This window comes from Bos grunniens, chromosome 11 (genome assembly GCF_055505025.1).
Source record: "Bos grunniens cultivar Pamir isolate PY7600 chromosome 11, Bosgru_T2T1.0, whole genome shotgun sequence".
NCBI lineage: Eukaryota > Metazoa > Chordata > Mammalia > Artiodactyla > Bovidae > Bos > Bos grunniens.
The window spans coordinates 7032195-7059232 of NC_141175.1; the positions used below are offsets into that span (position 1 = coordinate 7032195).

Here is a 27038-nt window from a genome sequence, read left to right on the forward strand (position 1 = left end):
TGGTGGCTGAGGCAGCAGGACCCTTGGGGAGGGCAGGAAGGCTGCTTGGGTGGTTTGGTCTGACCAGGCAAGTGACTTGCTGTGGCCACAGGCTGACTGGGGGACAGGGTAAGCCTGGAAGCTGGACCCAGAGCCCGTCTGGGCTGTCCCCCTCCTCAGTCCCCCATCCCAGCCTCTGAGCGCTCAGGCAGAATGAAGGGCTCTGGGCTGGTGAGGGAAGACAGGAGGGCAGGAGGTGAGTGCCATGCCTCTGGGCAGGGCACGGGCTTTCCAGACCTCTCTGCAGGAGTGGGCAGCCCCAGGACAGGAAGGAGGACCCCAAGAGGGGACTCACCTGCAGGCACACTGAGCCCCTCCTTCTGCCAGGCGATGCTCGGCCGAGGGATGCCCGAGGCCTCGCAGGGCAGCAGCACCTCCTCCTTGGCCACCGCCCAGACCACACTGGGCAGTGGCTTCACCACAGGGGAGGCTGCAAAGGAACAGGGCAGCAGAGGTCCCTGGGGACACCTCCAACCGGGGTGGGGGGGCGGTCTGAGCACCAGAGAGAAGGCTTCTAAAGGGAATAGGGGGCTCCGGAAACCTCGGAACAGAGGGCATAGGCAGGCTGAGTCTTTTCTCCCAGAGAATCCCCTAGCCCTCCATCTGCTCCCTGCCTCCAGGGCACGGCTGTCTGGCCCGGGGACGCTTACCTTGCACAGTGAGGACCACGTGCTTGTGGGCCATGCCTGCAGCGTTGCGGGCCGCGCAGGTGTAGCGGCCAGTGTGGATGGGGAGGGCCTGCCCGATTTCCAGGGCCCCTGTGGGTGGGAATGGGGCACAGAGAGGGATGAGGGGACCCAGAACGGACATCCCAGGGAGGAAGCCACCTGGGCTCTTACACATCCCACCCTGGTGTCTCTGTTGCGGGCCACTCAACCCGCCTCCCCGCCCATTTGTAAGGAGAATGGGAGAACCTGGGCCTGCCTCTCTCCCTGCCCAGAGCGTAACATGGGAAGGTCCCTTCCGCTCTCTGCATCTTCCAGTCTCTGGGCCAGGTGTACAATGTAGAATCACACAGAATGATCTTTAGGCTTTTCTAGGTGTGATGTGCCTGAATCTGCCACTGCCCCACCTGGAATCCCTGGCCCACCTCCACCTTAGCAAGGTTCCACAGGCCTTCACCCTGTTACCCTTGTGCTCTGCTCAACATTTGCCTCCTTCAGGAAGCCATCCTGGGTTACCACCTCCTCTGTCCTCCGTTTGCCCTCTCTCCCTCAGTGTTGGCTGCTCAGTGAACACCATTTTAACCTTCCCAGGCTGTAAGCTGCACCTTAAGAGTCAGGTAAGGTGGTTTTTAAATCATCCCCTGTAGACCCCTGAGGGCCTCCTGAGTGGGCAAGGGAAGTGAGGCCCGCCTGACTCTGGACTACTCTGCAGCACCCACCCCAGCTCCAAATGGAACCAGAACCTAGCTTCTCTCACGTGTCCGGCTTCCTCATAGCCACTAGTCAGAAGGAAGAGGTCTATTGCTTTGAAAGAGCTGGACAATTACAGATCTGGCCATCGGTTCACATACTTTAGGATTTCCCTAACCAATCAGCTAACAAATACATTTAATTTGGAGAATCCCCGTAAAGTTGCCAACTTTTTATTTTGACAAGCAGACACTTAAGTCACATCTACTACTACTTAAGTCACATCACATCTACTTTCACCTGAATCTCATAAAAACTTTCGACCCCAAATTATTAAGAAAAGCACGGTTTCAGGATAAAGGACAATTCTAATGAGCTAAAACCAGCTGTATGAAAACTCTCACATAGCTCTTATCTTTCTCATTTTGTCATTAAGCAGCACGGATTTACCAGCTAGCATCAAGGACCGACTGATGAATATCAACACTCCAGTGATTGGACGGGGAGACTCAGAGAGGGTCAGAGGGTTCTCCCAGGTCACACAGTGAGGGAATGGCAGAGTCGGGCCAGAACTTTCCATCTTGCGCAACCACCAGGCCCCAGGGGGCTGCTTTCACGGCCTCTGCCCGGGTTCCTTAGTGTCCCCTCTGCAGAGGTCCACGTGGCTCAGCCTTACTCACCTGAAGGAGACACACGGTAGCCGTTGCCTCGCACCCCCAGCCGGGTGCCTGCTTTGCTCCAGGACACGACCGGGGCTGGCACACCCGTGCTGTGGCACGTGAGGACCACGGGTGCCATGATGGTCGCGGTGAAGTCTGTCTGGTCGTCGGCAATGGCGGGAGGCACTGAAACACAGGTCAGGGCTTGCGGTCCCCTGGGGAACGCAGAGCCCTGGAGCCAAGCGGATGAGAAGGACAGACGGACCCAGACACAAGGGCACAGCAGGGATGAGATCTGAAGGAAGAGCAGGTGCGCCTGGGTGAAGGGAAGAGTGTTCACTGCAGAGGGAACAGCACGTGCAAAGGTCCCGAGGTAAGGAGCAAAAAGCTGAGCTGAACCTGGGGGTCAGCAGGGCTGACTTTGTGAGCCCAAGTGACACTGAGCTTTCTATCCTGAGGGCAATGGGCAGCCATGGTGGGAGGGGCTTTTATCTGGGGTGATGACAAGGTCAGATTTTGGTTCAGAACATTCTGGATTTAGGGAGAAGCCTCTCCTACAAGCTCCCACAGGCTGTGCTGGAGTTGGGTTATGTCAGTGTGGGAGGGAAGGATCAGAGAGGGCTTCCTGGAGGAGGTGATTCAGGAAGCAAAGAGAGGAACCCTCAGGTCCTTGCAGGCAGAGAGCACCCAGGAGAGGGAGACACTGTCCTCAACCTTCACCCCTGACTGTGAATTTCCCATAAGCTGTCAGCCTTGACCCTGAACTCACCATGAACCGTCACCCAGTAGAGCTTGCGGGCCTCGCCCACTCCATTGCTCACCACACACTCAAACAGGGCTGAGTCCTGGGGGCTGGGGTCTTCAAGGAGCAAGGCATTGGAGGGCAGGAGTCTGGATGGACAGACAGACAGTCACCTGCTAAGTGACTGGCTTGGCTGACCTGAAACCAGCCGCCATGGCTTCCCCGCCTGGGGAACTTGGAGGCAGGGCATGTGTCTCCAGACTGTTCCCCTTCCCGTCTTTGGCCCCCAGTGCCGACTCAAAAAGTTTCTCCTAGAATTTTCCACCTTCTAAGGTCTAGCTGTTGAGTTTGTGGGCGTTTTAATGTCTGCGCCTGGGTTTCTCCATAACTCTAGAACGTTTTCTAAAGTCACCACCTAGGATAACTTCTGCAATACAACCACATCCAAAGCCCTGATTAGAACTGCTTGTGTCCACTGAACGCCTGTTTCATCACAAAGCTCCACATGACCCGGCACCTAATACAAGAAACACCTGGTGAATTCACTGCTGAACCGGCTCCCTCAATCCTCCCAGGGATCTGTTCAGGATCACACTTGAGAAACAAGGAGACCAAGGCTGCTACAGGCACTATACGGGTTCAGTCTCAGCCAGCATGAACTTAAGCTTCTAGGTGGGTTTTGAAATAGTGACTGAAGTGGTTTCAAAGGCCATATATTCCCCATTTGGCTGTATGTCCCCAGTGCCCCCACCTCCTACCGAGCATCTCCTGTAAAGACCTCCTTGCCCCCTGAGGTCCGGACACAAAAGTTCTGGTGCTGGCTTTGGTGAGTGAGACCCAAGCACGTCCCTACCTCGGTTCTGACCCAAGCAAGTCCCTACCTCAGTTCTGACCCAGCTCCCCGTCTGTGAGATGGGCAAGCCCTCTTCCACCCTGAGGATCTCACAAAGTCCCTGGAAGGACCAGCTCAGCACCTGTAGGCGCCCTGCTGCAGGCGGAAGTCCAGCTTCTGTCCGTCCTTCCACCAGGCCACGAGGGGCTTGGGGGAGCCACTGGCCTCACAGGGCAGTGAGGCTGGGGTGTAAGCGGTCAGGGTCAGGTTGGAGGGGCCGGGGGCGATGGCTGGAGGCTCTGGGGAGAAAGCAGTGATCAGGAGACAGGGTGTGGAATGTGGGCAGGGGCAGGGGGTCTGGTGGGGCTGTGCCCAGAGATGAAGTCGAGGAGCAGGGTTTACTCTTATCCCCTTCAACCCATCCCCGAGGAAGCAGGGACAGGGAGGCAGGAGAAACTCCCCACGTGGGTCTTCCAATGGGCTCCCAAAGCTGGGGTGATGGGACCTTTGCTCACCCTTGAGGTTGGCTTCTCCCTAACTACCTCTCCTTGAATGGGGCCTCCAGGGCAAAATTCCCCAGCAGCCTGCCTGAGGCCAGGTCTCAGCTGCCTCCACCAAGGTGATCAATCAGATTGAAGAGCAGATTAGAGCTTCTGGCTCAGTGATTCTGAGTGTGATACAGCTTGTACATCTTTTATCACTCAATATAATAGTACAGTAGTAACTGTTCCCTGGTGGCTCAGATAGTAAAGCGTCTGTCTACAACGCTGGAGACCCAGGTTCAAACCCTGGGTTGGGAAGATCTCCTGGAGAAGGAAATGGCAACCCATTTCAGTATTCTTGCCTGGAAAATCCCATGGACGGAGGAGCCTGGTAGGCTACAGTCCATGGGGTCGCAGAGTCGGACACGACTGAGCGACTTCACTTCCTAGTAAGTGTATATGTTTGCATAAAAATAAATATGCATCTTTGAGTATACACACTCAAAACTTTTAACCAATGGGCTTCATAGTCAAAAAAACATTTGGAGGCCATTGCTCTTGGCTCCTGACAGCTAGGATGACCCAGAAGCTAAGCAGGACCTGGCCCCGACAGGGAGTGGGTGCTGAAACAAAAAACACACCTTCCCTCGTCTACCTACCAAAGACCTGGAGGTCACGACCCTGCCGATCGGAACCTGCAGGGTTGGATGCCAGGCAGAGATAGTGGCCAGCGTCCTCGGCGAGGACTGGCTGGATCCTCAGGGAACCTTCAGGCAGAACTTGAAACCTGGAACACAGGGCGGGGACCCCTGGTTGTGTCTCCAGCAAGACCCTCCCCTCGGTCCCTCAATTTTCCAGCAAGAAGGTGCTAACTCAGGAGTCCTGCAGGTTTAGGCCAAGGTTGGGGTGGGGTGGGGGTCACGGCCGTGGGCAGCAACCCACATGGCAACCTAGAATCAGAAAGGGTGAGTGGGGCTGCTTCCAGCCTTCCATGCTCCCACCTTGACCCAGCCTCTCCCCAAGAGCCAGCGGGCAATGGTACCCCCACTCCTTCTGAGAACAGCCTCTAGATCAGATCTGGCAACTGCCCTTTCCTGGGGGCCATGTCTGTACTCTGTGATCCCACCCATGGCCACAGCCGATTGGACGGGGGACAAACACGCCCCGCAGGCTGGGCCAATGGAATTCTCTGCCCTGGGAATTTGGAACTGGGATTCACAGACAGCTCTCCAGGCTCTGCAACTTGTGTGAACAGAGGAGTTATAACTTGGGTGGTGTGGGAGGCTGGTGGGGGAGCATCCCTAACCTGTTCACAGAAAAAGAAGGTATAGAAAATTGATCTGAGGGACAGAGAGGCCTGAAACCTGCACACGGAAACAGAGATTAGCAAACAAGAGTCAAAACCAGACACAGACAGACAGACAGGGGTTCTCAGGCCCTGAGAACCTGCCCTTGGGTTCTGAGAAGACCCATGTCCTTTCTGCTCCAACTGCCCAGGTGGGCTTCCATTTACAACCTGCAGAGAGGTACCTGAGCCCCTCCCTAAGGCCCTCCCTTGCCAGCACCCACCTGGTGCTCCCGGGATCGAGGGGGACCCCGTCCTTCAGCCAGCTCACGAGGGGCTGGGGGACACCGTCTGCCTGGCAGGGCAGCAGGGTCGTCTGGTTCACGGAGGCGTTCACTGTGGGTGGTCCTGACTGGATGGTGGGCACCGCTGGAGGAGGGGCACAGAGGGAGCGGGTGTTGGGAGTCCGTCACTCTCCAGACGGTGGGCAGGGCGGGTAGGGTAGGAGCACTCACTGTGGACCTCCACGTGGAAGGCCAGGCTGGTGCTGCCCGCCGCGTTGTGGGCGGTGCAGCTGTAGTCGCCGCTGTCGGCCGTGCTCAGGGCCTGCAGCTGGAGGAATCTGCCCTCCTCGGGGAACTGGGTGTGGGCATCCGCCTGGAGAGACCCCCCGCCCCCGGTGGCAGACCCTCATCAGTGCGGGGCTGGCCCTGCCCAGCCCCCTGGGCGGCAGGGTCATGGAACCAGTGGGACTGGCCCACAGCCCCTGCACTTGTGCCCAGCTGAGGACTCTCTGGGGAAACAGGCTCCTTTGGGAGGGAAGGGCATCCTCCCTGGAGCTCCGCCTTCGGGCCTGTTGCAGGGGGCTCACGCTCAAAGCAGGAGCTGGAGCCTCCCTCAGATCTACAGTCCTTGAATCCACAGCTGCAAATGGGCCGCATTTCAGGGGTGAGCACAGAGAACTTCAGGAAGGGTCCCCAGGCCACACAGTCACGAGGCCTGGCTCAAAGGTACAGTACAGATAGGCATCAAAAGTCCTGGGTGCAAACCTTAGCCTTGTCTCAGTGGCCCCATCACCAATATGAGGTAATGATAATATAACAATTTAACAGGGTGGAGATATAACTTAACAATCAGGAGAGCAGGTATGCACAGTGCTGGCACCAAACAGGCTCCTGGCACCTGGGAGCCAGTCTGCCCAGGGTCTGGGGCCCGAAAGGGACAGAAGGCAGTGCCCCAGGATGCCCAGCCTGGCACCCACCTGCAGCAGGATGCCTTCTCGGTGCCACTCGATCTCCGGTGCTGGGTCTGCCTCCACCGAGCACTCTAGAACCAGCTGTCCAGGGGCCAGGCCAACCACAAAGCGGGGGCCATGGGGCCCAATGACATTTGGGGGGGCTGGTGGGGCAGGCAGAGAGGGCATGAAAGAGGGACTCACCTCTGCCTGTCCCACCCTGCCTTCCTCTCCTGCCCCAACTCTGGCACCCCATACCTTGAACTCTTATCCGGAAGCTCTTCTCAACTTCTCCGGCAGGGCTGTGGGCCAGGCAAGTGTACAGCCCAGCATCGCTCACCTGGGGATGGAGCAGGGTGAGCAGCTGCCTCTGGCCCCAGCCTGCCTGGCTCCTGACCTGGCTTCCCACTTACACAGCTAAGGGCCCAGGATTCAGACTCAGGCCTGTTGCCTGCCACCCCACCTTTGCTAACAGCCCGTTCTCCTTTCTGGGACTTTCCTTCCCTTTTACTGCCTCGCCCTTATTTCAGGGCTAGGGCAGAGCTCATCTCCTCCAGGAAGTCCCCCTGGACTGTACCAGTTCTTTTCTGGTTGGGCTAGGGGTTTATCTGGTTTCCGCATCAGCCTTGGGTCAGACCTGACTGGGGGTTCCCAAGGGCGTGGCCCCGGGCCAAGGGGATCATCTTCATATCCTCACACCCCAAACAAAAGTGGAGCTTGGCCGAACCTTGCCGAGTGCTGCTGGGCCCCGCCCTCCCCTCTGCAGCCTCGGCCCGTGGCAGCTGGGGCAGCCGCACCTGCACACCCTCCACCCGGAGCACCCGCCTGGCCCCCTGGCCATCCTCTGGCCAGCTCAGGGCCCGCCCATCCTTGTGCCAGGTGATGTTGGGTGTGGGGGTGCCCCGGGCATCACACAGGAGCTCCAAGGGGGTTCCAGGGGTCAGCAACAGCTCTTCCGGCTGGTCTGAGTCTTCGATGTAGGGGGGATCTGCAAGACACCGCAACCTGGCTCAGCCTTGAGGGCCGTGCCGGGAGCACTGGGAGCTGGGGCTTGTCCCCCCCCACCACCACCCAGATGCTGACAGCAGACGAGGCTGCAAACAGGCGGTGGTGATCGTGTTACCGCTGCTGCTATTTAGTTCTTCATTCATGTCCGACTCTTTGCGACTCCATGGACTGTAACCCACCTGGCTCCTCTATCCATGGGATTTCCCAGGCAAGAATACTGGAGTGGGTAGCCACTTCCTTCTCCAGGGGATCTTCCCAACCCAGGGATCAAACCCGTGTCTCCTGCATTGCAGGCAGATTCTTTACCACTGAACCACCAGGGAAGACCTGGTGATGGTGTTGGAGGGTCCTAAAAGCATCAGACCGTGGGCTCGTCTGCCTGGGGCAATTATCTGTGCTTTAAAACCAACCAGGAAACAGTATGAAGGGAGATGCGTCTTTTCAATGTGGCACAGCTCTTGCAAAATCTTGTGCTTGAGACCCAGAGCCCCGAAACCTCAGTGGCTTTTTTCCTGCTTTACAAGATTTGGGTGATGAGATGGGGGGGCACAGTCCCAGGGGAATGAAGAATCTGGGCCCCCAGCCACTGCAGCCAGGTCAGCAAGACCTGTTCCCTAAGCCCCAAGCCTCTGGGGTGCTCACCTCCCTCACCACCTTCTCCATTGTGCTCCCCACCCTGGGGACCCCCTTCCACCCCCAGCCCAGAAAAGCTGGCCCTGGGGGCAGGCGACTCACCCATCACGGTCAGCTGAAAGTGCCTCCTGGCTTCCCCCGCCTCGCTCACAGCCACGCAGGAGTAGGTCCCCGCGTGCCCCGCTTCCGCTGCCTCCAGCAGCAGGCCAGGCCCGTGCTCCAGGCTCTGGGGCAACAATGGTTCCCCGTCCTTCACCCATGACACAAAGGGCAGGGGGCTTCCCCGGGCTTCACAGGGGAGGAACACCAGGGAGCCACGGACCACTGCCACGTCATTCTGAAACTCGGCCGGCTCCAGGACAGGGGGCACTGTGCAGAGCCAAAGAGTGAGCACGAGTCAATTCATTTGATGCCAGGTGGTCCCTGGACCTCTGCACAGACTAACTATTGGCCAGAGTGCCCTTCTCCTGGTCTATTCCTTCTCATCTCCAGTCCATAACTTAGACCTCACCTTCTCCAGGGAGCCTTCCCTGAAACCCTGAGGCCAGGTGAGGTGCCCCCTCAGTGCTCCCTGGGATCCGCCCCTTCCCCTGGCATCACCAGTCGCCTGGAATTTTAATTGTCTTTCTACAGAGCTGTTTTCCTCATGGGCCTCCTAGTGGCAGCGGCCACCTCTGCTTACTGCCGTATCCCGGGGCCTGGTGAGGCCCTGGCACACTCGTGTCCGAGAACCACTTGTGAGATCAATGAAAGAGTGACTGAATGAGCCAGAGGCTGACTGTGTGCCCTGCCTTGACATCCCTGAGGGCCAACCCTCGGTTCCACTCAGAGGGGAGGGGCGGGGACAGGGCCTTGATTCTCAACCCTGAGGCCAAAGGGCCTGGTAACCCGCCCCCTGCTCCGTACCGAGCACCTGCAAGATGAAGTGCCTGTTGGCCACACCTGCGGGGCTCGCGGCCACACAGGTGAAGGTGCCCGAATCCGCCAGCTGCACCTGGGAAATCCTGACGCCCTCGAGCAAAGGGAGGGACGAGAGTGAGGGGGGGAGAAAGAGAGAGAGGGACTCAGACCCCATTCTCTTCCATCCCTTCCCTAACATCTCACCGGCCAGAGGGCGGGGCTCTGAAACATACACCTGACCAGGTCCTGCCTCTGCTTAAACCCCCAGGATGAAGCCCAGACTCCCCACCTCCACCCCTGCTGCCTTCTCTGCCCACCTCACTCTGCACCCAGACTTCCTGCTTCCCAAATTTTGAAGCTCCACCATCCCTCCCCAGGGCGGTCTGCTATTCCCACCCCTTTCTTCTAGACAATTCCACTCAGCTTTCAGGACTCATCAGACATCTCTACTCACTGTTTCCACTGCCTGAACCCCACTGTCTGTTGAATCCCCTTTCACCCTGACCACTCCTCCTGAGTTGCCTTTGTCAATGTCCACAGTGACCCTGAAATGTCTGTTATACCCGCCCTAATGCTGGCAACCTGGGCACAGCTCACACTCGCTCCCTGGGGACTGCAGCCCATCCTGGCTTCCAACACCACCTGTTTGCAGACCATCTCCAAGCGCCTGTTTCCTAAACTCCCAACTAGAGTATCCAGTGCCTGGTTTCCATCTTTCCTTATGTCCAAGAATCTCTCCAACCAACATGTGTGAAGAGAGCCCAGGTCTCAACCCTCAACCCGCTCCTTCCACTGTGGGCCCGTCTCAGAAAATGGAGACTCAGCCTTCCAAGTTTCCGGATAAAGATCCCAGAGCCCTGCTCAACTCCTCCCGCCATCTCTCCTCTCTCCACGACACCACCAGCTGGACCACTGCCATCACCCCCGTCATGGGGCTCTGACCCAGGCCCCCCCATTGTGTCTCCCCTAGATTATGACTGAAGCCCCAGAACACCCTCCTACTTAACCCTCAGCCCTACAGTCTGCCTACAGTACAGTCTGCCGTCCACGCTGCAGCCTAAGTCACAACCCCAAAGAAGTGAAAGTAGAAGCTCAAGTGGATATGCGTACTACGATGTCCACGGCAGCATTATTCACATTTTTCAGCATTATTCACACAACTGCTGAAATGTGGATGCAATCCAAGTGTCCAAGAGTGAGTGGATGGATAAAGGAAATGTGTTCTACACATACCGCGTGACATTATTCAGCTTTAAATATCAGGGTGGAAACTTTGACGCAAGCTACAACATGGATGATCCCTGGGTCGTGAAGACCCCCTGGAGGAGGAAACGGCAACCCACTCCGTTATCCTTGCCTGGGAAATCCCCATGGACAGAGGAGCCTGGAAGGCTCCACGGAGTCACAAAGAGTAGGACACACTTAGCAACTAAACAACAACATGGACAAATCTTGAGAACATGATGCTAAGTGAGATAAAGCTGTCACAGAGGACAACTATTGCGTGATGCCACGTACACGAGAGACTCAGAATAAGGCAAATTCACAGACGGAAAGTGCGATGCTAGGTGCCAGGAGATGGGGAGGGGTGGGGAACTGGTGTTTAATGGCTCAGAGCTGCAGTTTGAGAAGAGGCAAAGCTCTGGAGAAGGACGATGGGGATGGCTGCCCAACAGCGTGAGTGTCCTCAGTGCCCTGGACAGTGCACGTAAAAACGCTAGATTCTCTTTTATGTGTTCAGTCAGTTCAGTCGTGTCTGACTCTTTGTGACCCCATGGACTGCAGCATGCTAGGCCTCCCTGTCCATCACCAGCTCCTGGAGCTTGCTCAAACTCATGTCCATTGAGTCAGTGATGCCATCCAGCCATCTCATCCTCTGTCGTCCCCTTCTCCTCCCGCCTTCAATCCTTCCCAGCATCAGAATCTTTTCCAACGAGTCAGCTCTTTGCATGAGGTGGCCAAAGTATTGGGGTTTCAGCTTTAGCATCAGTCCTTCCAATGAGCACCCAGGACTGATCTCCTTTAGGATGGAATGGCTGGATCTCCTTGTAGTCCAAGGGACTCTCAAGAGTCTTCTCCACACCACAGTTCAAAAGCACCAATTCTTTGGGGTTCTTTTATGTGTATTCTACCACAGACGCAAAAGTCGAGCCACATCACGAGGCTTCTCCGCTGAAAACCCTTTCAGGGCTCCCCTTCTCTCCTTAGGAAAACCCAAGTCTTTTGAAGCACTTACAAAGCCCTATGTCGCCTGACAAACCTTCCCTTCACCAACCCTCCAGCTCTGTTCCTAGAACGCACAGCCACATGCCCACCTCAGGGCCTTTGAACCTGCTCTTCCCGCCTGGGAACTCTTTCCCGTGGAATCCACTCACCTCCCCTTCTTACCTCCTTCCACATCTGCTCAAGTGTCATCTCCTCTGAGTGCCTGCCACCGGCCACCCTAAAATTGTGCTCTCCACGGGCACTTCCTACTCCCTTACCCGAGCACACATCTCTTGTGACATGTCACTTTTATACTTGCTTATTTTCCATCCCCACAACTGCAGGAGCAGAGGCTTTGTCTTGCTCACTGCTCCACCCCAGTGCTCTGGAACGGCACCTGGAACAGCAAGCACTCCAGAAGTGCTGCTGAATGCGTGAAGACTTTGCTCAGGCACCTTCTTCCAGGAAGCCTTCCCTGATTTCTCCTACCAGGGCTAGGCTGAGTCAGCTGCAACCGGATGTCATCACCCAGATCTGTGCCTCCCCTACTGGGCTGTGAAAACCTGAGGGCAGAGGCCACTTTCATTTCTGGAGTTCCATTTGGGTCCTCTTGTTCCCCTCGTCAAAAACTTCTATATGTTTATATTATTTTCAGTCTAAAAGCCATTCAGTTGTGTTTTTAAGCAAGCTGCTTGAGCAGGATGTCTGGGGTACTGGCTGGTGGGCTGGGAAACCACTGCCTTACCGGAGGGTGCGGCCAGAGCTGTGGAGGTGGGTGCGGTGGGAGAGCGGAAGGGGCAGGCCGTCCTTGAGCCAGCTCACGTGGATAGGCGGGGAGCCCCGGACGGGGCACGCCATGCTCACCAGATCACCAAGCCTGTGAACCAGGGTCCCCGCACCCTCTGGCCCCTGCTCGATGGTGGGAGGCACTGATGGGAGGGCAGAGAGGAAAGAAGGAACAGTGATGGGGTCAGAGAGCTGGACCGTAAAGAAGTCTGAGTGCCAGAGAACTGATGCTTTCAAACTATGGCGCTAAAGGAGACTCTTGAGAGTCCCTTGGATTGCAAGGAGATCCAACCAGTCCATCCTTAAGGAAATCAAACCTGAATATTCATTGGAAGGACTGATGCCGAAGTGCCAATACTTTAACCTGATTCAAAGAGCTGACTCATTGGAAAAGACCCTGAGGCTGGGAATGATTGAAGGCAGCAGGAGAAGTGGGCAACAAAGGATGAGATGGTTGGATGGCATTGCAGACTCAATGGACAATGAGTCTGCCCAAACTCTGGGAGATGGTGAAGGACAGGGAAGCCTGGCGTGCTGCAGTCCACAGGGTCGCAAAGAGTCGGACACGAACGAGCGACTGAACAACAAGAGCTAGGGGGTCAGGGGAGGGGAGGTGGGCTCCCCCCAGGGAAGTCCCAGCAGATGGCACTGATACCTAGACCTCTGCCACTGCAATCAGCACGTGGCGATCACCACGTGGTCCTGGAGCCACATCCACTCCCGGCAAGGATGACACCCCCGGTGTCTCTCCTTTATCCCCTGACTCGCTTGCTGTACACCTGGAGCAGTTGTGCCCCGGCCTGGGGATGAGGCAGAGGCCCAGAGAGGCCAGACGGGCCTGGCTCACAGAGGGGGCTTGGATAGGGGTTCACCAGGTGCCCCCCACCAGGGCCGTGTCTGCACCCTCCAGACGCCCCAGTGGAGGCCCCGTGTTGGCCGGGCTGCTGCCATCCTGGGACGGCTGGACTGCCTGCCGCTCCGCGCCCTTGGCCGCTCACCCAGCACATTGATGGTGTAGAGCTTGGCGTCCTCGCCGGCTGCATTGCGAGCCACGCAGGTGTAGGCACCTGAGTCTGAGGCCCTCAGGTCCTTCAGCACCAAGGAGCTGCCATTCAGGTAGAACCTGTCACAGGGAGAGAGAGCCGGGAGGCAGGTGTGTGAGGACATGGAGGCTCACCGCCTGGGACGGGGAGGGTGCCAGCCGGGCCTTACCAGAGGTAGGGGCCCACGCTTTCATCCAGCGGGCTGCCATCCTTCAGCCAGACCACATATGGGGGAGGCTGCCCGTCGACCTCACAGTCCAGCTGCACGTCCTGCCCCTCCAGGACGCTGTGCTCCTGAGTGGTGCCTGAGCTCTGGATCCGGGGGGCCACTGTGGCAGGGGCTGTGGTGAGGCCCTGGGGCAGAAGCTGGGGCTGGTGTGGGGGGCGTGGGACACGGGAGGGGCTCAGGGTGCGGACGTACCCAGCACGGCCACCACGAAGTCCTTGTGGGCCTCAGCCTGGGCGTTCTCAGCCACGCACGTGTAGGTGCCAGCCTGGTCTGGCTGCAGGTGACTCAGCTGGAGACGGCCCCCCCGGGAGACCACACCACGTGCCATGCTGCTCTCTGCAGGAAGGAGGGGCAGGCCTGGACGTCACCTGCTCAGACCCATCGCCCCAGGTGCCACCACTGGGCCCAGACACAAAAGCCACGTGACTCCCTGGGAGGGTGCTTGATGCCCACTCACAAGGCTGGAAACACCCCAGGAACCCTTGAATTACCCACCCCTTTCTTACGCTCATGGGGAAACTGAGGCCCAGACACATCACAGCCTTCCCCAGCCTGGGTGCCTTAGATTGCGTCAGTCCTTATAACCAACCCCTCCATACACCCTTCCACTGGGGACATTTCTCCCCAAGGGATCCCACTCCCTTTATTGTCTAGGACTTGCTCCTCTTCCTGTTGACTCTCAGGCCCAGCTCATCTCCCACCTCCTTTCCAATTTTTCCCTCCGCCCCTGTGGATCACGGCAAACCAGCCACTCACTGACCTTGATATGAGTCAAGCAAGGGGCTCCTCTGAGACTCTGCTCAGGCTGCACACCCCCCCAGACTGGAATGCTTCCCCCTTGTGTTCTCCAGTGGCACCTCTGCCCCAAAGCCTTCTCCAACTGCACCAGCCCAGGCTGATCTGCCCTCTCTCAGATCCTCATCTGTCCAGCCAGCCCTTCAGCACAAAATGTATTGAGCAACTACTACAAACCCAACAGCGAGTTCAGGAATCAAAGACAGGTGAAATGTGGTCCCTGTCCTCAAGGAGATCAAAATGCCTCAGAGACAGTGACACAGGCACACGCCCGTGTGCCCGGCCCTGTGGAACCCTGACGGAGCCTGGAGAGACGAGGCCAGGCTTCTGCAGGAGGTGAGTCTCAGCTGAGACTGGAAAGTGGGTCTGAATCAGCCAGGTGAAAGTGGACGTGGTTCCGGGAGCCCAGGGTGGGTATTTCAGGAAAGAAATGGCATGTGCCAGGAGCTGAAGGCCAGAGAGAAGAGAGTCCAGAGCAATCCACCGCTAGGCATATATCAAAGAAGGAAAGCGTACGCCACGCACTTGTACAAGAACATTCACCGTGTTATCCCTCACAGCCAAAGGTGGAAACAACACGAACATCCATCGACTGGCAGATGGACAAAAAAACGTGATAGATTCACACAGTGGAACGTCCAGCCACAAAAATGAATGAAAAAAAGACTTAAAGAATGAAGAATGACATGTGCGACAACATGGATGAACCTTGAAAACACGGTGCTAAATGGAACAAGAGGCCACGTGTTGTGTGATCCCACATGTTACATGAAGAGTCCAGAACAGGCAAATTTATAATGACAAAGTAGGGTAGGGGTTATCTAAGGCCAGAGTGACTGCGAGTGAAGGTGATGGGTAAGGGATTTCCTTTGGGTGATAAACATGTTCCAAACTTATAAACAGCAAGGTCCTACTGCATAGCACAGGGAATTGTTCAATACCCTGTGATAAACCATAATGGAAAAGAGTATTAAAAAGTATGTGTGTGTATATATATATATATATGCATGCATGCATGATCAGTTGTGTCTGACTCTGCACCCCATGGACAGTAGCCAACCAGACGCCTCTGTCCATGGGATTATCCAGGCAAGAATACTGGAGGGGGCTGCCATTTCCTTCTCCAGGGGATCTTCCCCACCCAGGGATCAAACTCACATCTCCTGCAATGACAGGCAGATTCTTTAAGATTCTTTACCACTGAGCCACCTGGGAAGCCACACACACGCGCACACACACACACACACACACACACACACATAACTGAATCACTTTGCCGTACAGCAGAAATTAACACAACATTGTAAATCAACTATACAACTATACTACAATAAATAAGGAAAAATAAAATATAAAGTTAAAAAGTGTTCCAAAATTGATTGTGGATATGCTGTGTGAATATACAAAAAACAACTGAATTATACATTTTAATTGGGTAAATTGTATAGTATGTGAATTGTATCTCAGTAAAGCTGTTATTGAGAGAGACAGACAGACACAGGCATATGCAAGGAGCTGAGAGCAGCTAGGTCCATCTGGAGCATGGAGCAGGATGGAGGGGGGCTGGCCCTGGCCAGTGGGCCCTGGCCCTGAAGGGCCTCCTGGGTTGTGGTCCTGAGGACTTCAGCCATGGAAGGATTTTCAACAGATAACTGACACGCCCAGACCTGCCCTTTGCCATCCTTTCTGCCCCAAAGGAGCCTGCACTGAGGTCCTGGACGGGGTCCAGGAGATGAGTGTAGGGGCTGTGCCCTCACCCAGGGGTGTGGGCCATAGGGGCTGAGATGGAAGAGGCTAAGGGGTGGAGAGCAGGGCTGGCCCCAGAGATGTTTACATTGACAAGAAGAGGCACCTACTGACTAATGGGCGAGTGGGTTGGGGGAGAGTAAGAGTGGGGCAAGGATGCAGACCTGGATGGAGGTGACCAACAGCTGGGCTAGACAGAGCTGAGGTGCTGGAGGAGGAGCAGCTTTGGGGGCCACTGTGGAGCCCAGGGTCAGGCCAGCTGTACCCTCAGCACCCACTCTGAGTTTCTGTTCTGTGGACACAAACACAGGAGCCACCAAGCCCCCATGTGAATGGTCCTCAGTGTTGGGATTTCAAGGCCAGCAGGGCTGAGAGACAAATGGGGGAACGGATCAACAAGGTGCTGCCGGCTTTTGATTTTGCCAAGCAAGTGAAGTTACAAACCCAACTATCCCCTTCTGCTTTCATTGCCATTTCATTAAATAAAGAAACTTGTTGCTGTTTTAGTCGCTAAGCTGTGTCTGACTCTTCTGTGACCCCGTGGACTGTAGCCCGCCAGGCTCCTCTGTCCATGGGATTTCCCAGGCAAGAATACTGGAGTGGGTTGCCATTTCCTTTTCCAGGGGATCTTCCTGACCCAAGGATCTAACCTGTGTCTCCTGCATTGGTAGGCAGGTTCTTTACCACTGAGGTACCAGGAGAACCCCAAACAAAGAAATACTTGGCAGCAAAATGATAAGGACTGATGGACTCACCGACAGGCATCCTGTCCTTCAGCCATGTGACAGCAGGTGCAGGGACCCCGGTCACGTCACAGCTCAGGACCAGGGGGCTCCCAGCCACCCGGCTCACCATCTCCGTCTCTGGGTTCTCAAACGTCGGGGGCACTGCAGGAGAGAAGCCAGATTCCCAGAATCCTATGACTCTGCCCCCTACTTCCTTCCTCTCGGGCCGATCAGGGAGGCCTGAGAAGCACTTCCCTGTGCTTAGGAGCTGACATTTTATGTTTTGCCATTGATGCGGATGTGAGTTGTTTTATCCACAAACGTAAATACGACCAGCAGCTGGCTATTTCCAAACATTTACAAAGCAGAGCCCAGAGGGAGAACACTTAGCCCAAAGATGGTAAATATGTGACTACTGCATCAGCAGGTGTTAACCTATGCCAGGGCAGACATCACTAATCGATCCCAACACTCTCTCCTGCTCAGCCAGCATGAAGTCATGCACCACAGGCAGCCACTGCCAGTGGAACACAGATGGCTGTGCTCAGGATGAAACATCTTCTCTCTCAAGGACCAGACATTGCACCCTCTCCCTGTTCATCAAGGTGGCCATCAGGAGAAGGAGCTATGAGCTTTGAGCAGCAGCAGACCTGGTATCAATAATTTTCAACACTGGTATTCAGTATGGTCGGGGTTGGATCCATCCACTGTCCCGGTGGTACAGAAGCTGAGGCTTTGGCATCTGTGGCAGATAGCTGGTGTCTCTCTACCTGTCCTTCCCATCTCGCACAGGGTCACTCGGGCAGAAACTACATTTCCCAGTCTCCTTTGCAGCCTGCTGTGGCCAGCTGCTCAAGTTCTCTGTGTCTCCTCATTTCTGCTTCACCGGCTGGTATACAATGCAACGTGTATATGCTGAATCACTTCAGTCGTGTCTGACTCTTTGCTACCCCATGGACTATAGCCTGCCAGGCTCCTCTGTTTGTGGGATTCTCCAGGTAAGGATACTGGAGTGGATTGCCATGCCCTCCTCCAGGGGATCTTTCTGACTCAGGGATCGAACCTGAGTCTCTTATGTCTCCTGCATTGGCAGGCAGTTTCTTTACCCCTAGCACCACCTGGGAAAGCCCAAAGATGGAATGCAGACAGGGACAACCCTCAGCGAATGGGAGATCAATACGATGGAAGGATCTTGGTCCCTAAATTAGCATTTGATAAGTCCAGAGCTACCCTGCAGCCCAGATGCTCACTTCTAGGCTTTTGGATGAGAGAGGTAAACTTCTCTCTTCCTTGATGCACTATATTTTGGGGTCTTTTTGTTACACAGCTGAGTCTTTTCCCTAACTGACACAACATCTGACCACAAGAAAATCTGGCCAAGCCTTCATCCCTTGCTTCCCTAGGCAGTTCCGACAAGCTCTCCCTTCACCCCCAGCTTGAGCCACACCCAATGAAATGCCCATCTATGTTCCATCTTGGGCTGCTAGGGCAGGTGCCTTAGGGTTCAGATGGGGATGACATGGTCCCAGGACTCCGAGGGTCTGATCTCTTAGGGCTCTGTCCCAGTGCTCCCATCCTGGGCCCTGTGCCCAGCCATTTCTAGACACAGTCATGGCAGACCATAGATGGAGCGCCTTCTGCATGCTTAACAGGCAGGTCCTATCTTCGGCTCCTTTTACTGAAGGTAAATCCGAGGCTCAAAGGGACAAGGTCACTCAGAGCAAGTCATCAGTGGAGTCCTGTTCTGATCCTGCTCTTTTCAATTCCAGATCTTGTGCCCTAAACACTCAGCAACACGCTTCCCTTTGCAGTCACTGCCCTTCCCATCCTTGGTAGCTCCATGTGCTGCCAGCGGTCCCACAGTGGCGCTCGCAGGCTGGTCCCCAGCTTACCCTGGACCGTGAGGCTGAAGGCCCGCATGGCCTCCCCGGCTGCATTGCTGACTCTACAGCTGTATAAACCTTTATCCGACACCTGGGACAGAGAAAGCACGTGATGACAGTGTGCATGCGGCTGGGGTGGGCTCCCCAAAACCTCCAGGCCCCAGAACCTTCCAGAGCAGGACTCTCCAAGTAAACCGGTCATGCCTGGGAGGCCCAAGGGGAGATGGGACCTTCTGGCCTTTCCCAAATCCTAGAGATGCAGGAGGGATGAGAGAAGGTGGGTGCAGAGGACCCAGACCTCACCCTCCCCTGGGTCTGCGTGTCAGCTGAGCCAGGGGGAGAAGGTTCCCTTGCTGTGGGGATGGAGCTGAACCCGGAGAGGGGAGCCCTGGGTACAGTTCCAGAGGAACAGCGAATATTCACCCAGTGAACACTTGTGGGTGTCTAATCCACACCAGGGATGGGGATGGGCAGGTAGAACCGAGTCCCCGGGAGTGATAACCAGAGGGGCCTGGAGAGGCTTCTGGATCCCGGGGAAACAGGCAGGCGGCAGGGCCCGGATCTGCTTGAAGTCGTTCTATGGCTCAGTGCCGAGCCAGACCTGGGGTCTGGTGCCCTTTCCTCATCTCCCGCCTCCAAGGCTGCTCATCACCTTGGACTGGGGTTCTCTGGGCCGAGGAGGAAGCAGGCCCCACATCCTACCACCCAGCTGCCCGCCTGCCCCTGGCACACCAGGAGGTGACATCTCCAGGGCTGCCCAGGGCCGCCTGCACCTCCAGACAGCTCACCTGGGCGTCCTGGATCTCCAGCCTCTGCCCACCCAGCAGAGCTTGGATTCGCTCTGGCAGGACCAGGGGCTGCCCGTCCTTCTGCCAGGCCACAGTCGGCTCAGGGAATGCGTCTGTCTCACAGCTCAGGACGGCCTTGTCCCCTGCACTCACCAGGACCACATCCTGGGGTCTGCTGGGTGCCTGCCGGAAGGTGGGGGGAACTGGGGCAGGAGACGAGCCAAGTGAGGGGCCGAGGCCTTCCCCTGTCCTCCCCAACATCCCTGCAGGCTAACCATCTATGGAGAGAAAGGGTCACACAGCAGACCCCACCCCAGGGGATTGCACTGACCCCGGGGGCTGGACTAAGAGAATCCAGGCCAGCACGCCGAGGACCTGCTGGGTGACCTGGGAAGTGCCTCTTGGCCTCTCTGGGCTCACCCTCCCAGTTGGGGTACACGTGTGTTGAGTCACTTCAGTCGAGCCTGACTCTTGCGACCGCATGGACTGTGGCCCGCCAGCCTCCTCTGTCCATGGGATTTCCCAGGCAAGAATACTGGAGTGGGGCTCTGTTTCCTCCTCCAGGGGATCTTTCCAACCCAGGGATTGAACCCGGCATTGGCAGGCGGATTCTTTACCTGTGAGCCACCAGGGAAGCCCTGGCACTGGATTAAATGCTCACATACCACCATCTAATCCTTAAACCAACCATCACCTTATAGTGATGGGAGACTCAAGGCTCAGAGAGGAAGAGTGACTTGCCCAAGGTCACAGAGCAAGGAAGCACACAGCTGAATTTCAAACCCAAGGGCGTCCGAGTCTAGTAATCAGGAACGTAACCCCACGGTGCCCCAGACACCACTGCAGCAGACGGCACGGTGTGTCCCAGGCTCCCCCGGGGCCGGCTGCCCCTCTCCTGACTGTGCTGGAGAAGGGGTGTGAGGGTGATGGAAGGAGTCGGGGACAGTGCAGGTGGGGGGGACAGATGGCACGTACCCAGCACGCTAAGCTGCACCAGCTTATGGTCTCGGCCGGCGGCGTTGAGGGCCTCACATATGTACATCCCAGAGTCCAAGAGCTGAACCCGAGTCAGCTGCAGGGTGTGGGTGCCTGCGAGGGGTGGTGGTGGCGGGTCGGGGGGGAGCCAGCGCTTGGCACCAGTGAACAGGCCCCAATCCCCAGACCCTACACCCACAATCCTAAAGCCCTCCCAGACCCCCAATTCTATCCCAGATTTGGGGAGGCCACTCAGCTTCCCCATAGAGTCTCCGAGCCAGGCCCTCAGCCTCAGTTTACGCACCAGGCAGGAGGAAGATCTCTTCTCCCAGGGAGAGGGTCCAGCCGTCCTTGTACCAAGTGACCTCGGGGCTGGGGTGAGCACGGACGTCGCAGGGCAGGGAGACGCTGCTGTTGAGGGTGGCGGTGATCTGCTCCGGGTTCAGACCTGCGATTCGTGGCGGGACTGTCCCCGCGGGGCCACCGAAATAAAGAAAGACGTGACAATACAGACCGGCAGGGAGCCGACGGCCACAGGGTGACACATGGGGCCTTCTGGGGCTCCTGGCACTTCAAACCAGCTCCTGTTCGTCTTCCTCATCTTGTAGAGGAGAATGCAGAGCTCAGAGATCAGAGAGGGAGAGTCATTTTTCCAAGGTCACTCAGCTGCTCAGTGGGAGGCCCAGAATATCCATTCAATTCAGGCTAAGTCCTAGACCTGAGTGCCCAACGCTGTCATCCCTCTGCCCCTGAGGCCACAGCTGCACTACGTCTGGAGCCAGAGATCTCAGCCCCTAAGATGCACATATCACAGGAACGCAGAGGTTGAGAGGGTCGACTCTGGAGGCAGGGAGACCCCCACTGAGTCTCCGAGCCTGTTTCCACGGCCCTAAAATGGGGCCCACCTCTCGGCTTTGAGCCCAGGAAAGTAAGTGCCCTTATAGTAAGTGATCAATAGTGGTGCTGGAAAGACCTTGTTCTTCTGAGAGCCTCCGAGGTTGCTTAAGATGGTCTAATGGCCAGGGTCCTCCAGAGTTCTCTGTCCTGGGGTAAGGCTGGCACAGACCGAGGGCCCAGGATGCTGGAAGGACCGCAGCACTCTGCCTGCCTGCCTGGTGAGCCCACAGAGCACGCCAGGGCCAACCCAGAGGACCAGCCCTTGCTCATCTGGGGAACCCGCGGGGGCTGCCCACTCGCCCGGCTCACCTTGCACCCTGAGTGTGAAGAGCTTCTCCGTGGAGCCCGCTGGGTTCTCGGCCACACACATGTAGCTGGCGGCGTCAGCCACTTCCGCCGTGGAAACCTGGGGGTGCATGTTGCCAGCCCGATGGCTCTGGGCCCCCCAGGAACCGCGAGGGCTCCCTCCCACCCATCCCAGGCACGGCCGGCACCAGGTGGAGCCCCCTCAGAAGACCACCTTTGTCTACACGGAGCAATGCTTAGGGAGGTCACCCCACGTCCAGCCAGGGCTTTCTGTGACATTCGGGGCTGTGAGGCTGACAGATGAGTCCCTGTAGCAAACTGGGTGATGACAATGGTCCCCTCCCCAGCCCCGAGAAGGGTGCTCTGTGCTGTGCTGGGCTCCAGGGGTCCTGTGTAGGGGTGTCTGGATGTTGGGGGCCCAAGGTGCTGCCTGAGGTTCCAGGTGCCCACACGGCTCTGTGAGCATCTGATGGCCTTCCTAAGGAAGGCTGCCCTGTGCCACGCTGGCTGTGGGTGTGCCAGCCTCTGCTCCTTTTCAGGGGCCACGAGCAGCCCTACAAGGCTTCTCACATACGATTCTTCAGTGAATTAAATAAGTAAAAGTGAAAGAAAGTGAAAGTGCAAGTCACTCAGTCGTGTCCGACTCTTGGCGACCCCATGGACTATACAGTCCACAGAATTCTCCAGGCCAGAATACTGGAGTAGGTAGTCTTTCCCTTCTCCAGGGAATCTTCCCAACCCAGAGGTCAAACCCAGGTCTCCCTCATTGCAGGCAGATTCTTTACCAGCTGAGCCACAGGGGAAGCCCAAGAATACTGGAGTGGGTTGCCTATCCCTTCTCCAGGGGATCTTCCCGACCCAGGAAACCCTGAATTAAATCCCAGGGGTTCCAACACACTTCCAAGCAAAGAGCTTCAGGTGATGGCAGTTCGTTGGTCCCCAGACAAACAGAACTGAGTCACTGCAGCAGCTATCTTTATTTATAATTTATTTTTTGATCTTGCCACAGGGCATGTGAGATCCTAGTTCTCCAATCAGGGATCAAACCCATGACCCCTTGCAGTGGAAGCACTGGAAACGCAGAATCTTTTTTGCTTTTGTTTTTAAATAAGTATTTTTTAAAAAGTATTTTTGGCCACACCCTGCAGCATGAGGGATCTTAGTTCCGCCCCCCAACCAGGGATTGAACCCAAGCCCTTTATGGGAAGGAAGGCAGAGTTTTAACCACTGGACCACCAGGGAAGTCAGCCACTGCCTTTAGCCTGAGCAGGGGTTGGGGGGGGTCGCCCTGACCTGTAAGATTCGCCCATTTTCCAGGACCTGCAGCCGTGGGCTTGGGGAGAAAGGCAGCCCATTTTGGAGCCATGAGATGGTGGGCGCAGGGTTGCCCAGGACTGGGCAATGCAGGCTGACGGTGCTGTTGGCATTGACGGTCACCTCCTCTACAAGCTCCTCCGTTTCACCCAGGATCACAGGTGGAGCTGGGGGCGAAGAGGGTGAGAAGCGGGCAGCCTCCTTGGGAAAGGCCCCAGGAGGAGCAGGGCGTGGAGACGAGAGGTCTTGGTGCCAGGTGCTAGCTGGGGCTCCTTGAACCCTGCCCACCAAGCCCTTCTGAGCCCTGGGACAGCTAAGAAGTCTAGGGCACAGAGAGGGCTATGATTCACTCAAGGTCACTCAGCTAGCAAGCAACTCATGTGTGCTGTCACTCAGCCGTGTCCAACTCTTTGCAACCTCATGGACCGCAGCCCGCCAGGCTCCCCTGTCCCTGGGATTCTCCAGGCAAGAATACTGGGGTGGGTAGCCATTCCCTTCTCCAGGGGATCTTCCCAACTTGAGGACGGAACCCACGCCTCCTGCCTTGCAGGCGGACTCTTTACTGTCTGAGCCACCAGGGAAGGCCCAGGAAGCAGCTCACTTGGAATCTGAACCTAGTCCAGTCTGGTTTCAGAGTCCGAGCTCGAAAGCCCTGCATCATCCATTTGGAGAAAGGCAAGACTACACCTGCTCTCTACTTGGGCCCCCTTCTGGAGGTGGGGGGCCCTCATGGGGCCTTAGACCTGAGCCTCCCCCACTGCCCACCCCCAGGCCAGGCCACTCACTCAGTACCAGCAGCTCGTAGTGCAGCCAGTCCTCGCCCACCTCGTTGGAGGCCCTGCACGAGTACCTTCCCGCATCCTCCGCCCGTACCAGGGGGATCTGCAGGACCCGGCCTCCTGCAGGGACATGGGGGAGATAGAGGTCTGAGCAAGAACCAAGAAACCTGCCCTCTCCCCTGGAGGAGATCTGGGACACATCACTGCCCCACTCCCCCCACATAACCTGTGACATGCAGAGAAGCACCTGCTGTGCCCCGGTCACGGCACAAGAGGGCCAGTTAAAGCACAGTAATGGCTTGCTCTGCACCAGGCCCTGGGCTGAGCATTCCCCCAGCCTCTGACTCTGTGTGTTGTCACAACTCCCATCTTACAGATGGAAAAACTGAGGCTTCCTAAGAGTACCTGGCAGGGCTGAGCCCAGCTCCTTGATGAAGGCAGAGAGAAGAGGCGGAGAGCTGGGCACATGTCTGGGCAGAGGCTCTCAGGAGGCTGGAGTGGTTGGAGGTGGGGGCTCTTGAGGGGCATCACCTGGGACCCTCTGCGATAGAGAGCCAGCCAGGGCCAGACTCTGGCATCAAGGGGGCTGGAACTTGTGTCTAGCAGGAGTGGGGTTTGGGTGACTGTGCGCTCAGAATCCTGGGCTGGGGGGTGGCCAACCCAGGATGTGATGGGCTGTGAGTAGGATTCGAACCAGGGGCTCATTATATGCAGAGCCAAGGGGTGGTAGCCTGGACTAGGGAGGCTGTGGCCATGGTCAAGGGAGGGATCACTTAATGTGTGAGATTAATCTATGATCAGGGCCAGAATTAAGATCAGCTGTGACTATGAGCACTGTGTGCCCAGGATTAGGGGTTCTGTGGCCAGGGCAGAGACCAATGGTGGGACTGAGGGTCAGCATGTGACTGAGCTCTTTGTGTCCCCAAGCCAGAGGGCAGTGGCCATTTAAGGGGTCAATTACATCTTTCCGTAAGCCCTGCCTCTCCCAGATCTCCAAGGGGTCGCCTTCTTTCACGAGCACCAAAGTCCAAACCCTGGCATGGCTGTTCGCCCTACAGCCCCCTCATTCTTCCCTCCGCCACCAGCATCACCGCTGACCTGCGCCTGGCCGGGCACCGCGTGACCGTGAGCCGGGTGACCACCCCACCCGGGCTCTGTGTCTGGGATTCCTCCCAGTCCTGGACCCCTCCGCCCCAGGGAAGCCAGGCGTTTCTAAGCCCCATCCCCAGAGCCCTTTAATTCAAAGCCGTCCGTAAAAAACTATTCTAAGATGAAGCAGTTGTTTAGGCAGGAAGCAACCTAGATGCCCATCGACTGATGAGTGAATAGAACACATGTGGTACATAAACACGCTGGAATATATACTCAGCCATAAAAGAGGAAGGGGTTGAGTCAGTCCTAGTGAGGTGGAGGAACCTAGAGCTTGTTATATACATAGTGAAGTAAGTCAAGAAGAGAAAAACAAATATAGTATATTAACGCGTATATGTGGGATCTACAGGGCTTCTCTGGTGGCTCAGACGGTAAAGCGATCCAGAAAGCTGATACTGATGAACCCACTTGTGGGGAAGGAATGGGGACGCAGATGTAGAGACTGGACTTGTGGACACAGTAGGGGAGGCAGGGAGTGGGGCAAATGCAGAGAGTAGCGTTGGCATAAATACAAAATGTCCATGCGATGGAGAGCCGGTGAGAAGTTGCTGTGTGGCGCAGGGAGCCCAGCCTGGAGCTCGGTGATGGCTTGGATGGATGGAAGGGGGGAGGGGAGGAGGCTAGGGAGGGAGGGGTGTACTCTATGATTATGGCTGATTCGCGTTTCACATGGCAGAAACCAGTACAGCACTGCAAAATTTTAAAAAACTTAGATATAAAAAAAGAAAAAGTGTTTATGTTTTTAACAAAAAAGCAAATAACTTTAAAAGTTTCTTTACCAAATGAGCTATCAGGGAAGCCCAACTTTAAATAAACAAATATGTAAAGCAGGAAAAAGACAGAAAGAGGTCACATGACAACCTAGAGGGGTGGAAGGTGGGAGGGAGAGTCAAGAGGGAAGGGACATGCGTATGCTTACAGCTGATTCGTGTTGATATATGGCGGAAACCAACACAGTGCTGTAAAGCGACTATCCTCCAATTAAAAATAAATAATTTTTTTTTAAGGTCACATGAGCCATGATCTTGGATCCTGGGTGGGCATCAGAGCCCCATGAGAGCTTCTTCAACATTTGGGGTCTTAATAAAGGAACTGCCCCCTCCCCCCGGAAAAAGGGGCCAGGACATTACAGATCTCGAAGCCCAGAGGTGGGCGTGGTGCAGACGAGGACCTCTGTTCTAACCAGAGGCAGAAGGGGATCCTGTTCTTGCCTTCAAACAGGTAAAGGACTTCTAGCCCCAGTTTATGAAAGGCGGCTGAGGTCCAGAGTGGTCACATGCCCTGCCGGGGGTCAGACAGCAAGCAGCAGGCAGGAGACCTCAGGCCGCACCGAAAGGCGGAGGCGACCAGCCCTGGTGTGGGTGTGACCCTGGTGCCTGCCTGTAAAGGGCCCGCTCTTCCACGCAGCCCTGGCCTACCTTGCAGAACAGACACCCCGTCCTCGATGGAGAGGGGGCGGTCCCCCCTGTACCAGGTCAGCTCCGCGGCTGGCACCGCATTGGTGTCGCAGTACAGGTAGGCAGGGTTGTTCTCCACGATCTCCCGGTATTCCGTCACCCCACCCCGGGCCTCTTCACCCCAGAACGGGGTCTCAAAGTCTGCAGTGGCATCAGCCACCTTCTGGAAAATGGGGGGTACTGGGGAGCGGAGGACAAAGCCGTCAAGACACACCATTGAGAAATGGGCATGAACCTCTGTTCAGAGATTCCCGTCCCAGCCTCCCCTAGGCAGGGAAATTTCATCGATTGAGCCAATCCCTTTCATCAAAGCAGTTTTTTTTAAATGATCTTTTTTCCTTTATTATCAGCTAATTTTTTTTAAAGATCTTTTTTTTCTGATGCAGACCATTTTTAAAAAGTCTTTATTGACTCTGGAAAATTCTGAAAGAGATGGGAATACCAGACCACCTGATCTGCCTGTTGAGGAATTTGTATGCAGGTCAGGAAGCAACAGTTAGAACTGGACATGGAACAACAGACTGGTTCCAAATAGGAAAAGGAGTTTGTCAAGGCTGTACATTGTCACCCTGTTTATTTAACTTATATGCAGAGTACATCATGAGAAACGCTGGACTGGAAGAAACACAAGCTGGAATCAAGATTGCCGGGAGAAATATCAATCACCTCAGATATGCAGATGACACCACCCTTATGGCAGAAAGTGAAGAGGAACTAAAAAGCCTCTTGATGAAAGTGAAAGTGGAGAGTGAAAAAGTTGGCTTAAAGCTCAACAATCAGAAAACGAAG

The 27038-nt window shown here is 56.0% G+C and overlaps 1 protein-coding gene across 6 annotated transcripts in view; it reads right to left on the minus strand.

Annotated features, from left to right (window-relative positions):
• The window catches only part of HMCN2 (hemicentin 2), a 178744-nt gene that overhangs the window by 26022 nt on the left and 125684 nt on the right, over positions 1–27038 (minus strand). For 5 of the 6 annotated variants that reach the window (XM_086323475.1, XM_086323476.1, XM_086323474.1 and 2 more), the window contains 26 exons: positions 26211–26429; positions 23647–23760; positions 22841–23028; positions 21551–21647; positions 20649–20810; positions 20345–20458; positions 19370–19572; positions 18591–18672; positions 16729–16860; positions 13625–13768; positions 13373–13532; positions 13159–13283; positions 12120–12303; positions 9176–9273; positions 8372–8638; positions 7426–7616; positions 6887–6968; positions 6656–6792; positions 5910–6051; positions 5679–5823; positions 4769–4896; positions 3770–3926; positions 2823–2944; positions 2075–2239; positions 690–797; positions 335–469 (listed from right to left, as the gene is read on the minus strand). In XM_086323475.1, the coding sequence (XP_086179601.1) occupies positions 335–469; positions 690–797; positions 2075–2239; positions 2823–2944; positions 3770–3926; positions 4769–4896; positions 5679–5823; positions 5910–6051; positions 6656–6792; positions 6887–6968; positions 7426–7616; positions 8372–8638; positions 9176–9273; positions 12120–12303; positions 13159–13283; positions 13373–13532; positions 13625–13768; positions 16729–16860; positions 18591–18672; positions 19370–19572; positions 20345–20458; positions 20649–20810; positions 21551–21647; positions 22841–23028; positions 23647–23760; positions 26211–26429 (3801 nt within the window). Of the gene's footprint in view, positions 1–334; positions 470–689; positions 798–2074; positions 2286–2822; positions 2945–3769; positions 3927–4768; positions 4897–5678; positions 5824–5909; positions 6052–6655; positions 6793–6886; positions 6969–7425; positions 7617–8371; positions 8639–9175; positions 9274–12119; positions 12304–13158; positions 13284–13372; positions 13533–13624; positions 13769–16728; positions 16861–18590; positions 18673–19369; positions 19573–20344; positions 20459–20648; positions 20811–21550; positions 21648–22840; positions 23029–23646; positions 23761–26210; positions 26430–27038 lie in introns of all 6 variants that reach the window. The other variant, XR_015135732.1, reaches the window with a different exon arrangement.